Source organism: Gossypium arboreum, chromosome 8 (assembly GCF_025698485.1).
Source record: "Gossypium arboreum isolate Shixiya-1 chromosome 8, ASM2569848v2, whole genome shotgun sequence".
Taxonomy (NCBI): domain Eukaryota; kingdom Viridiplantae; phylum Streptophyta; class Magnoliopsida; order Malvales; family Malvaceae; genus Gossypium; species Gossypium arboreum.
Genome location: NC_069077.1, coordinates 7,645,250 through 7,657,241, shown reverse-complemented (window position 1 = coordinate 7,657,241; position 11,992 = coordinate 7,645,250). Strand labels below are relative to the sequence as shown.

General features: G+C 27.6%; 1 protein-coding gene across 1 annotated transcript; it reads right to left on the bottom strand.

The window, feature by feature from the left end:
- On the bottom strand, positions 1–598 carry LOC128296312 (S-protein homolog 1-like). Its single transcript, XM_053031473.1, has one exon. It carries the CDS (start codon positions 555–557, stop codon positions 84–86), a length of 474 nt encoding a protein of 157 aa, XP_052887433.1. The 5' UTR covers positions 558–598; the 3' UTR covers positions 1–83.
- Between the last annotated feature and the right edge of the window lie 11,394 nt (positions 599–11,992).

Sequence of the window (11,992 nt, the reverse complement as noted above, 5' to 3'; positions counted from 1 at the left end):
TTTTATACCAACACAATAAATATTATTATTTTATTGCAAAATAGGTAATAAGAGATAAAACAATACCCTTTTCACTACTATAATCATCCCAATTTCCAAGAATGACGATATTCAACTCGATTATTCCGAATATCTTTTAAGTAAATCCCATCATCTCTAGCTATCCAAAAGCAATCATTATAGTCGCATTTATAATACAATGCTTCATTCTCCCAATACACATCAAACGCAGCATGAAGATTGTCGTAAGCCAAGTGGCACCAAAAAAGTGTATTACCGAAGACCCTCGGCCTAAATTTCCAATTGTACTCAGTGCCAGCGGCAATGTTATGAATACCTAAATCATCATCCTTAGACTTGCAATGAACTAACAGTGTCTTCTTGTTGCTCAGATCATTGACGACATGTACTTGCCATTTATCGAACCACAGAAAGCGCATATTGTTATCATCATGATGGCCTTGATCAGGTTCTGAACTTGATGAAGCTATTAATGGGATTATTGCTATTGCGTGAATAAATATAAAGAACATAATATTTTTACAAAAACTATTCATGGTTTTTTTTTTTTTAGGCTTTTGATTTGTTTTGAAAAATGTTTTGTTTTCATTGTTGTAACTATATATAGTGAAAGTATATGGGAAGTTGAAAAAAGATTATTAAAAGTTTTAAAGAAAAATAATTCTTTTGGTATTTTCTTTAAAAATCTTTAATTGATATTTATATATTTTTTGGTGAAAATGTTTATACCTTTTTTAGGAGAACTTATTTATATGATGAACATAAAATCAAATTGTTTTGTAAAGTTTGAAGTAAATGACAAAAAGGAAAGGTAAATAATTTCTTTGGTATTTTCTTCGAAAATTCTTGATTGATGTTTATGTCTTTTTTTTTTTGAAAAAGTTTATACCCTATTTTAGGTGAATCTTTTGATATGATGAACATAAAATCAAATTTTTATAAAATTATTTAAATGACAAAAATGAAAGCAAAATAATTTCTTTTGGTATTTTCTTTAGAAAATCCTTGATTGATGTTTATACCTTTTATATTTGTTTATTTTTCTTTGTGAAAATGTTTCTATCCCTTCTAGGTGGATTTTTGATATGATGAACGTAATATTAGACTGTTGTGTAAAATTTAAAGTAAATGTCGAAAAAGAAAAGAAAAGAATTTCTTTTAGTATTTTTATTTGGAAAACCCTTGATTGTTGTTTATACCTTTTAGGTTTTTTTAAATTTAATAAACATAAAATTTAATAAAATTTTACTTAAATAACGAAAAAGGAAACACAATAATTCCTTTTGGTATTTCTCCTTATAAAATCCTTGATGGATGCTTATACCTTTTAGGTGATTAGTTGATTTCAATTTGAGAATATGGGAAAAGGCATATCATTGTTGATTTACATTTATAACAGATTGATTTGGATGAATTTTGACTTTTTTTTTTCAGAATTTTGGGGTTTTGAAAAGGAATCAAAACAAAATTGGACATCAAATCCAACATAATTTTATCTGTTAAAATTCAATTAATCAACATTTAGTTTTTTTTTTAAAATATATATCTTTTAAAAAATTACTTTCAATAATTACTTTCAACATGGTGGCCTTGATTAGGATATGAACTTAGTGATACTATTAATGGGGTTATTGTTATTGCTTGAACAAGTATAAAGAACGCAAAATTGTTACAAAAATTATTCATAGTTTTTTTGGCTTTTGATTTATTTGGTAATATGTTTTGTCTTTTTTTCCTATTGTCGTAGTTATATATAGTGGAAGTATATGGGAAGTTGAAAAAAGATTATTAAAGGTTTTAAATAAATATATTTTCTTTTGGTATTTTTTCAGAAAATCCTTGATTGATGAAAGTAAATGGTAAAAATAGGAAAGCAAAATAATTCTTCTTGTATTTTTCTTCAAAAATCCTTAATATATATATTGTGAAAATGTTTCCTTTTAAGTTGAATTTTTGATACGATGAATGCAAAATTAGATAGTTGTATAAAATTTAAAGTAAATGACAAAAGGAAAACAAAATAATTTCTTTTGGTATTTTTGTTTAGAAAATCCTTGATTGATGTTTATACCTTTTTTGTGTGTGAAAATGTTTATACCCTTTTTAGGTGAAATTTTTATATGAAAAATACAAAATTAGACAGTTGTGTAAAATTTAAAGTAAATGACAAAAAAGGAAAATAAAATAAATTTTTTGGTATTTTTGTTCAGAAAATCCTTAATTGATAAGGTGGATTTTATGATATGATGAACGTAAAATCAGATTATTTTATAAAATTTTATTTAAATGACAAAAAGGAAACAAAATAATTTCTTTTGGTATTTTCTTTAGAAAATCCTTGATTGATATTTATATCTCTCTTTCTTTTTTTGTGTGTGTGTGAAAATGTTTATACCCTTTTAGTTGAATATTTTGATATGATGAGCTCAAAATTAGACAGTTGTGTAAAATTTAAAGTAAATGACAAAAAAGAAAAATAAAATAATTTCATTTGTTATTTTTGCTCGGAAAATCCTTCATTGATGTTTATACCCCTTTTAGGTGAATTTTTTGTTATGATGAAACTAAAATCAAACTATATTGTAAAATTTTACTTAAATGACAAAAAGGAAAGCAAAATAATTTCTTTTGGTATTTTCTTCGAAAATCCTTGATTAATGTTTATTCCCTATTAGGTGAATTTTTAGATATGATGAATGCAAAATTAAACTATTCTGTAAAATTTAAAGTAAATAGCAAAAAAGGAAAAGTAGAATAATTTCTTTTGATATTTTTCTTGAGAAAATCCTTAACGATGTATAATTATCTTTCATCTAACTTAATTGATAATTAAAAGGACTATAATTAGAATTTAACCTATTATTAAAGAGACATATTCAACATATAAATAGAATATCATACATGGGATGGGGCTTTTTTATAAAAATAATATTAAAAAAATTAATTACAAAAAAGGATTAAAGAATAAAATATTTATGAAAATTGGTGTTTTGAATCGTATTCACCGATGTCACACACACCAATGGTACAACCGCTTTTTCCCTCCTTCAATCATCACTCAATCATGTGTTTTTTAAGGAAAAAAAAAGATTTTTTTTGTGCCACAAATGTGTCAAGCAGTACCGATGTATTTTTTCAAAATACTCACGAAAATATAAAAATATCGATGAAAAACCAAAAAAAAATTAATAGTACCGCCGATGTATTAGACAACACATGTCAAATTAAAGAAAAGTCACAGGCTCCCCCATTTATTTTCTTATTTAAGTTTTTTTCTATTTCACCTTTTCTTTTTACTTTGATACTTTAACTATAATTTCCATTTCATTTTACCGAAAATTTTATTGCCATTTAATAAATATATCATGTGTCATGTTCTTATGAGAAATTTTAAAAATAAATTGAGGACTAAAATAATAATTTAAATATCAAAATTAAAGAAATAACTTTAATACTAAAATAAAAATGAGTCTAATTTATAATTGTGAATTAATCCTTATTGAAATTCAAGTGCCTTCAAACACTATCTAAAATATGTGATTGCATTTATTCTATTTAGATGAATTTTTTGAAAACATACTGCCAAAACACGTCACCAGTTCATGTAATTTTGCAAAGTTTAAGATTTAATATTTATATTAAAATTAATTTTTTTAAATTTCTAATACACTTGTTAGCATTGATTTGTTTACTGAGTTCATAATTATTTCCTTATTAAATTAGAGTGATTGTATGGGTATATTAAGATATAAAAGTAAGGAATTGTCAAGGGTGCAATAAATTAAGATTATTTGTTATTGTTTAAGAGAGTAAATATTTTTCGTTGAGCTAAGCTTTACAAATGTACATAAACCGAACAGCGTAAACAACTTCCTTATGCTATGCGTGTTTACATATTTTCTCATTTGGTGGTGAAGGAGTACACATTCCTTTGTCAGTCCTTCATTGGTAATGACAAATTTAGACCAAAACTACTGAGTTTACATTTTTATCACAAATTTTAAATGAAACAAAGTACACAAAATCTAAATTAAGCATGTAAATTAAAATTCAACTTTTGTACCAACACAAGAAATATTATTATTTTATTGCAAAATAGGTAATAAGACGTAAAGCAATACATTTTTCACTACTATAATCATCCCAATTTCCAAGGATGACGATGTTCAACTCGATTATTCCGAATATCTTTTAAGTAAATTCCATCATCTCTAGCTATCCAAAAGCAATCATTATAGTCGCATTTATAATACAATGCTTCATTCTCCCAATACACATCAAACGCAGCATGAAGATTGTCGTAAGCTAAGTGGCACCAAAAAAGAGTATTACCGAAGACCCTCGGCCTAAATTTCCAATTGTACTCAGTGCCAGCGGCGATGTTATGAATACCCAAATCGTCATCCTTAGACTTGCAATGAACTAATAGTGTCTTCTTGTTGCTCAAATCATTGACGACATGGACTTGCCATTTATCAAACCACAAAAAGCGCATATTGTTATCATCATGGTAGCCTTGATCAAGTTCTAAACTTGATGAAGCTATTAATGAGATTATTACTATTGCGCGAACAAGTAAAAAGAACATAATATTTTTACAATAACTATTCATGATTTTTTTTTTGGCTTTTGATTTGTTTTGAAAAATATTTTGTTTTCATTGTTGTGGCTATATATACAATGAAAGTATATGGGAAGTTTGAAAAAAGATTATTAAAGGTTTTAAAGGAAAACAATTCTTTTGGTATTTTTCTTTAGAAAATCTTTGATTGATGTTTATATAAATAATTTGAAAATGTTTATACTTTTTTAGGTGAATTTATTTATATGATGAACATAAAATCAAATTGTTTTGTAAAGTTTGAAGTAAATCCTTGATTGATGTTTATGTCTTTTTTTTTAGTGAAAAGGTTTATACCCTATTTTAAGTGAATTTTTGATATGATGAACCTAAAATCTGACTATTTTATAAAATTTTACTTAAATGACAAAAAAATGAAAGCAAAATAATTTCTTTTGGTATTTTCTTTTGAAAATCATTGATTGATGTTTATACCTAGTTTAATTTTTATTTAGAAAATCTTTAATTGATGTTTATACCCTTTTAGGTAAATTTTTAATTTAATAATTGTAAAAGATAAAATTTTACTTAAATAATAAAAAGGAAACACAATAATTCCTTTTGGTATTTTTCCTTATAAAATCCTTGATGGATGCTTATACCTTTTTCAATTTGAGAATATGGCAAAGAGCATATCATTGTTGATTTACATTTATAACAGATTGATTTGGATGAATTTGACCTTTTTCTTTTATCAGTATTTTGGGTTTTTAAAAAGGAATCAAAACAAAATTGGACATCAAATCCAACATAATTTTATCTGTTGAAATTCAATTAGTCAAAATTTAGTTTTTTTTAAATTATATATCTTTTAAAAATTACTTTCAATAATTATATACAAAATATTTGTTTCTATATTCACATTTTAATTAAAAATAAAATTTATTTCTATTCGATTTAATTAGATAATAATGGTTGTTTTATCTTGTAAATAAATTTAAGTTAAAACCAATTAAAATTAAGCTAAATTCGAAATCAAACAAAATACTATAAATTTACAATTTTTACAAGTATTTGCACATGTGCCCCGTCCCATGTACTATATATTCTTTGTATTTAATGAAAAGGCAGAAAAAAAATATTAGGACACCCTTATAATAGGTGTCAGATTACATTTTGTCCCATCTATTTAAAATATAGTAAATTAGTTCCTTTACATTAGATTAAAGAGCAAACTAGTCCTTTCTGTTAAAAAATTATTTTTTTCTACTATTAAAAACTGGCATGATTGACACCATAACAAAATAATGACACGTGATGTGTCATGTGTACCTCATGTTTATGTACAGTAACTAGTTTTTAACATTAGAAATGAAAAAAATTTTAACAGAAGAACTAGTTTACTCTTTGATCTAATGTAAAATAATTAATTTGCACCTTTTTAAACAGATTAGGCAAAATGCAATCTAACATATAGTACAGGGGCCTCCGTGGTACTTTTACCATGAAAAGGTACATGAACCATCACTTACTTTAATGATAGGTTAAATTCTAGGGATAGTACCTATATGTATTTATTATTGTCTCTTTAATGATAGGTTAATGAGATGAGTACAGTTACAAAGCATATTTGACTTGAATCTTTTATTTATTTATTTATTTATTATTATAGGAGAATAATTACAAATACAAATATATGCTCATTTAATTACATTATAGAAGCAATCTAGAATAAAGCACAATGGATAAAGAATAAAAAATAATCGAATAAAACCCACACATGAGACATGGACACGGTGAGACAAAGACTCATATATTGTAATTGTATATGATGAGCCTCAAACTTAAGTCACATAGACTCAAAGTCTTTGCCTTAATCAACAAGCCAATACCTCATTAGTGATAAAATAAATTACGTAATAATCAATTTGAAATTAAACCAAACTCAAAATCTAATCAACACAATGAATTTTCAATTTTCACAAGTTTTTGCTCGTGTGCCTCATTCCATGTACTATATATTCTTACTAATTTCAAATACCTTTCTTTATAACCATTCATTTTTTAATACAACTATCAACATATCGTAGATTGAGCAATCGATTGCAACGTTCAAACCTTTAACTTTTTTTAACTGATTTTGAATTCATAGATAAATACTATCATTTATCACTATATGCTTATAGACCCTCAAAATTCTAAAACTAGCACTAATTCTCAAAGGCATACAGGACTATGAGGAAACTAACTAATTCAACACTAAATATAAATGTAAAGGATCAAATCCGTCCGGCCCAATAAACAAAAAAATAATAATAACAAAAGTCCAGCCCATCATACAAGCCCAAACCGAGGCCCAAATACATTATCCAATCTAATAAAATTCTAAAAGCCCAATACTACATCAATCCAATCCTAAAACCCTAAAAAGCTAACAGAAACCCTAGCAGCTTCGGGGTTGCTCTCTCGCCACGTCAGCCAATGAATTGCCTGAGGCCTTTCCCCCTCCTTTCACCGAAATGGCAATGTGCGGCTCCCCAATGCCGTTGACCTTACCACAAATACCTGCAAAGAAGAAGACAGAAAGCAGAAAGCAGAAATGGCAGAAAAAAAAAGCAAAACAAAAAGATAAAAATATTTTGTAATATATGGCTATAAAAGCCATAACAATGGCATGTAATCGTTTACAGAGGATATACAAAATACAAAAAAAAAGCAACGAGTTTAAAAAAAGTAGTTTGTTTTATTTATTTTATTTTTGCGAAAATATAAATAAAATTATTATTTCTCACCTGCGCCGCTTTGTTATTCGCCGTGCGAGGCCGAGGCCACTGTCTCCGATGAAAGACAGTATCGTCGGAGTTTCTTTGGATGAGAAAATAAAAGTGACCCTTAAAGAAATCAAGAAACCGAAAGGTTTCTTAAAAATCTCTTAGAGTTTCGTTGTTTTACTTCAAATCGGGTTAGAAAGGGCTAAAAAGGGCTTTTTTTGCAACTCTGGCCACCAGAGGCGACGGCCGCTGTCACCGATGATCGGTGGCCACGGTGGCATGCGATGGCTCAATGGCCGGACTAAGGGACGGCTGAGAGAAAGAAAAAGGGTTTAAAGTTTTTTTTTAGAAAATCTAAGCTGAAATTAGATTTTTAAAAAAATTGGTTTATAAGTCCAAGCAATAAGCAGTACCAAACGACGTCGTTTTGAGGGTTTCTAAGTCCCAAAACAGCGTCGTTTCAGGCCTGACTTGCCGACCCGACTTGGATCCCCTAGGATCCGCGTGTTTTCGTGGGAATGGTCTATTTATTGCCTTGGTCCTTCTGCCTTTGAACCATTTTTAATGTGGTCCTAATTACCTTTTTTTTCTTTTTAGATTACACCATTTAATTTTAACTCACTTTCAATTTAGTCCTCAGTTTGCTAACCTTCTGGGAATGACGCGTGTCCTGGGGTTTGGAATAATTACCCATTTGGACCCTGTTTATTTTTGCATTTTTTGTTTTAGTCCTTTATATATTTGTTTATTTATTTTATTATAATTTATGCTTTTAATTTCATTTAAATTCTAATTCAATCCTTCATTTATTTAATTTCATCCCTTCATGAACTGTTTTTTTTTTAAATTTATTTTATTATTATTATTTCTTTACCTTTTTTAAATACTTAAGATTTATGTTATTTATATTTCCTTTTATTGTTCATTTTTTACCCTTATTATTATTATTATTATTATTATTATTTCATTATTATTAATGTTATGATAGTAATCATGACGTGACATCGCTGTTATTACCATAAATTGATGTCTTTTACTATCATTATAGTTGCATTATTATTACTTACTAGCATAGCATTTATTTTATTTTATCTTTTATTTTATTTATTTATTTATCTATCATTTTAATATCATCATTTCATTTTTACTTGCTACTATGTTACTTTATTTTGCTAAACATCCATGCTGTGTTAAAATATATTTATCCATTTTATTACTAGGCCTAGACAAATTAAACCGTATATCGTTTTAAAAGGTTACATTCGTTCTACCTAAAAAAAGAAAATTTTAAAACTGAGGTAATGTTCTTTGTTTAGGGATTCGAGAAATAGTGCTCTAACTCACGTGGTATGACTTTCTCCTTTAACCAAGATAAACGAGCATCCTTTTAAAATTTAAAATATATAAGACTTAGGTAATAATCAAATATAGAGAATCCTTATTTTCGAGGATTCGAGATATCTATCCTAAGTTACCGGACATGATCATTTCTTGATTGACTCAAAATAAAGGGGGCTTTTTCCATAAAATTCAAATTAAATTTGCAATCATGCAAGAAAGGGATCGTATTTTCTTTGAATTTTAATTCTCGACACTAAGACATCAAGTAATCAATTAGGTACCAATTTTGGGCGTTATGAGGGTGCTAATCTTTCCTCATATGTAACCGACTCCCGAACTCATTTCTTGGATTTTTGTAGACCGAAAATGATTTTAATAAAGCTAACATTTTATTAAAATGACAAAACCTTGAGGTGATCTGATCACACTTAATTAAAAAGGATTGGTGGTGACTCTATTTTCATTTTAAAATAAAAAGAGATTTTCAAAGAAGTTTCGAGAATAAATAAACAAATTATGTGAGCCTTTGCCCTTAAATCACCAAAAAAAAAAGGATATAAACCACAATAAAATGATATCCAAATGCCAAAAAATCCATTAATTAAATTTTAATAATTTTGGCAGCATCGCAACTTTTTTAAGTAAGTGTATCCATTTTGTATCCATTCAGTTATGCATTCACTTAAAAGAAAATATTTGTGTTATAAACCATCAATCTTTTTTTCAACTTCCACTATATATAATCGAAAATAAATATTATAAAACAAATCAAAAGTTAAAAAGAAAAAAAAAACCATGAACAATTCGTGTAAAAATATTATGTTCTTCATACTTGTTCAAGCAACAGTCATAGCCTCACTAATAACTTCATCAAGTTCTAAACCTAATGATGGTGACAATGACAATAGGAGTTGGGTCCATACGTGGTTCAAGACATGGCATATCCATGCTGTCAATGGATTAAGCAATGACCAGACACTGTTAGTTCATTGTAAGTTTAAGGATGACGACTTGGGTGTCCACAACCTCATAGTTGGCTCCGAGTTTACCTGGAAATTCAGGCCGAGAATCATTAAGGGAACACTTTTTGGGTGTTACATGTCTTTCCCCAACCATCAAGCTTCCTTTAAGGTGTTTTGGGATAACTATGTCTTGTATAATATGTGTGATTGGGGAACTTGCGTTTGGACTGCCAAAGATGATGGAATTTACTTGAAAAATATTCTTAAAAATCAAGATGTTTATTGTTACGATTGGGAACAGGGACGATTATGATAATAAAAAAAGGATTGTTTTATATACTTCCATTACCTGCTTTGCAATAATAATATTTCTTCCTTCAATGTATTAGAATCTAAAATTTGAGATTTAGTTTATATGTTTTAAACTTTTTTTTTTCATTTTTATAACTCAATAAGTATTTTTTGTCTAAATTTTTCATTAATGATGGTTGTTTGGGATTGCAATTAGGGTGCTAATGCTACTTCGACAATTGTTATGTTTTTTATTGGATATGTTTAATTAGTAAATTCATTTAAATTGATAAAACCCAACATAAAATAAAACCCAAAGATAGAAGTGTGGTTAAAAAAATAAAACCCAACCTAAAAAGGAAATAAAAGTTAAATATATATTAAAATTTTTATTTATTTGTGTTTATAAATTTTCAATAATTCTTCTAAATTTTTACTATTTTTACTATTTTTAATAATTATATCTAGAACCATAATATCATCGATTTGACCAATAGTATAATTTAAAAAATGGGATAACTAATGACAAATTTACACCCAAATATACTAATTGAGTCAAGGTTTTGATTAATCTCAAATTTTTAGTTATTATTGGAAAACAGGTAAGGGAAGGGCATAAAGCAATTCCCTTTATATTACCATAATCGTTCAATTCCCAATCATGACAATATATTTATTTTGATTTTCAAGAGTATCATTTAAGTAAATCCTATAATCTTTAGCGATCTAAAAGTAATCATCAATTGCACTTATCAGACAAGTCTCTATCACCCCAAAATACTTCGAACGCAACATGAAGATTAGCATAAACCATGTAGCACCAAAAAATCATTCCTTCGAAGATTCTCAGATTGAATTTCCAGCTGAATTCGATGCCAACAGTAAAATTATGGATACCCAAATTAATATCCTTAAACTTACAATGAACTAACATAATTTTGCTTTTGGTCAGTTTAGTGACAGGATGGACATACCATGTCTTGAACCATGGATAAACGTCATTGATATCATCATGATCGTTACTAGATTCAGAACTTGATGAAATTATTAATGGTGTCATGGTTATTGCATGAACAAGTATAAATAACATAACATTCTTATAAAAATTATTACTTTTTATTTTTAATTTGATTTATAATATGTTTTCTCCTTTTTTATTTTTGTTATCGTAATTATATAGGGATAAATATCAAAACTATACATGAAATTTGGTCCAATGTGCAATATCATACATTAATTTTAATTTTTTTGCGATTTTATACATGAAATTTTAATTTAATTCAATTTTCACAAATCACAAACATTATTGTCGAATTAACATCATTTTACATTCATGTATTGCATATACAAACAATTGTATTATTCAATAAATTTTTTTCTTTAAACATATACAATTGAATGAAAATCAAAGTTCCATGTGTAGAAGCCCAAATTGCTCGGGCCCGATTATATCAAAATCTAACTAAACCTCTAAACCCACTAAAACCCTTAACCCATGACCCATTTATATCCACCCAAACCCATTACAAAACCCAAATATTAAACCCAATTCAAAAGCCCATTAAGTCCCCCCCAAAAAAACCTAACCCCTCCCAAAAAAAAAAGAAAAACCTAACCCCCCAAAAAAACCAAGAAACCCTAGCCACCTAGCCACTTTCCCACTTGCCCCATTTTTCCTCCCATTTTTTATATCCATTGTCTACCACCACCACCTACAAAATAGAAAAAGAAATAATAGAAAATCATGTAAAAGATGGCTATAAAAAGCCATTCAAAATCATGTAAGGGGGGATTTTTACAAAGATTGAAAAAAGAGACAAACACAAAAATTCCTTCAAATTTTGAACACAAAAGAAACATCAATAAAAAGGTTGTATTTTTTTCTTTTTTCCTCTTCTTTCGAATTTTTTTTCTTTCTTTTTTTTTTGTGTTGCTTTTTCTTTCTTTATATATACATATATTGTTAAGAAATTTTTTTTACCTTTTCCGCCACAGGCGTGGCCGGCGTTGCTTTGGCCATGATGACGGGCGGCGACCTACAATCG

Bases quoted from the DNA above. Each gene is read 5' to 3' on its own strand.
- LOC128296312 (XM_053031473.1), bottom strand. From the start codon at position 557: ATGAATAGTTTTTGTAAAAATATTATGTTCTTTATATTTATTCACGCA.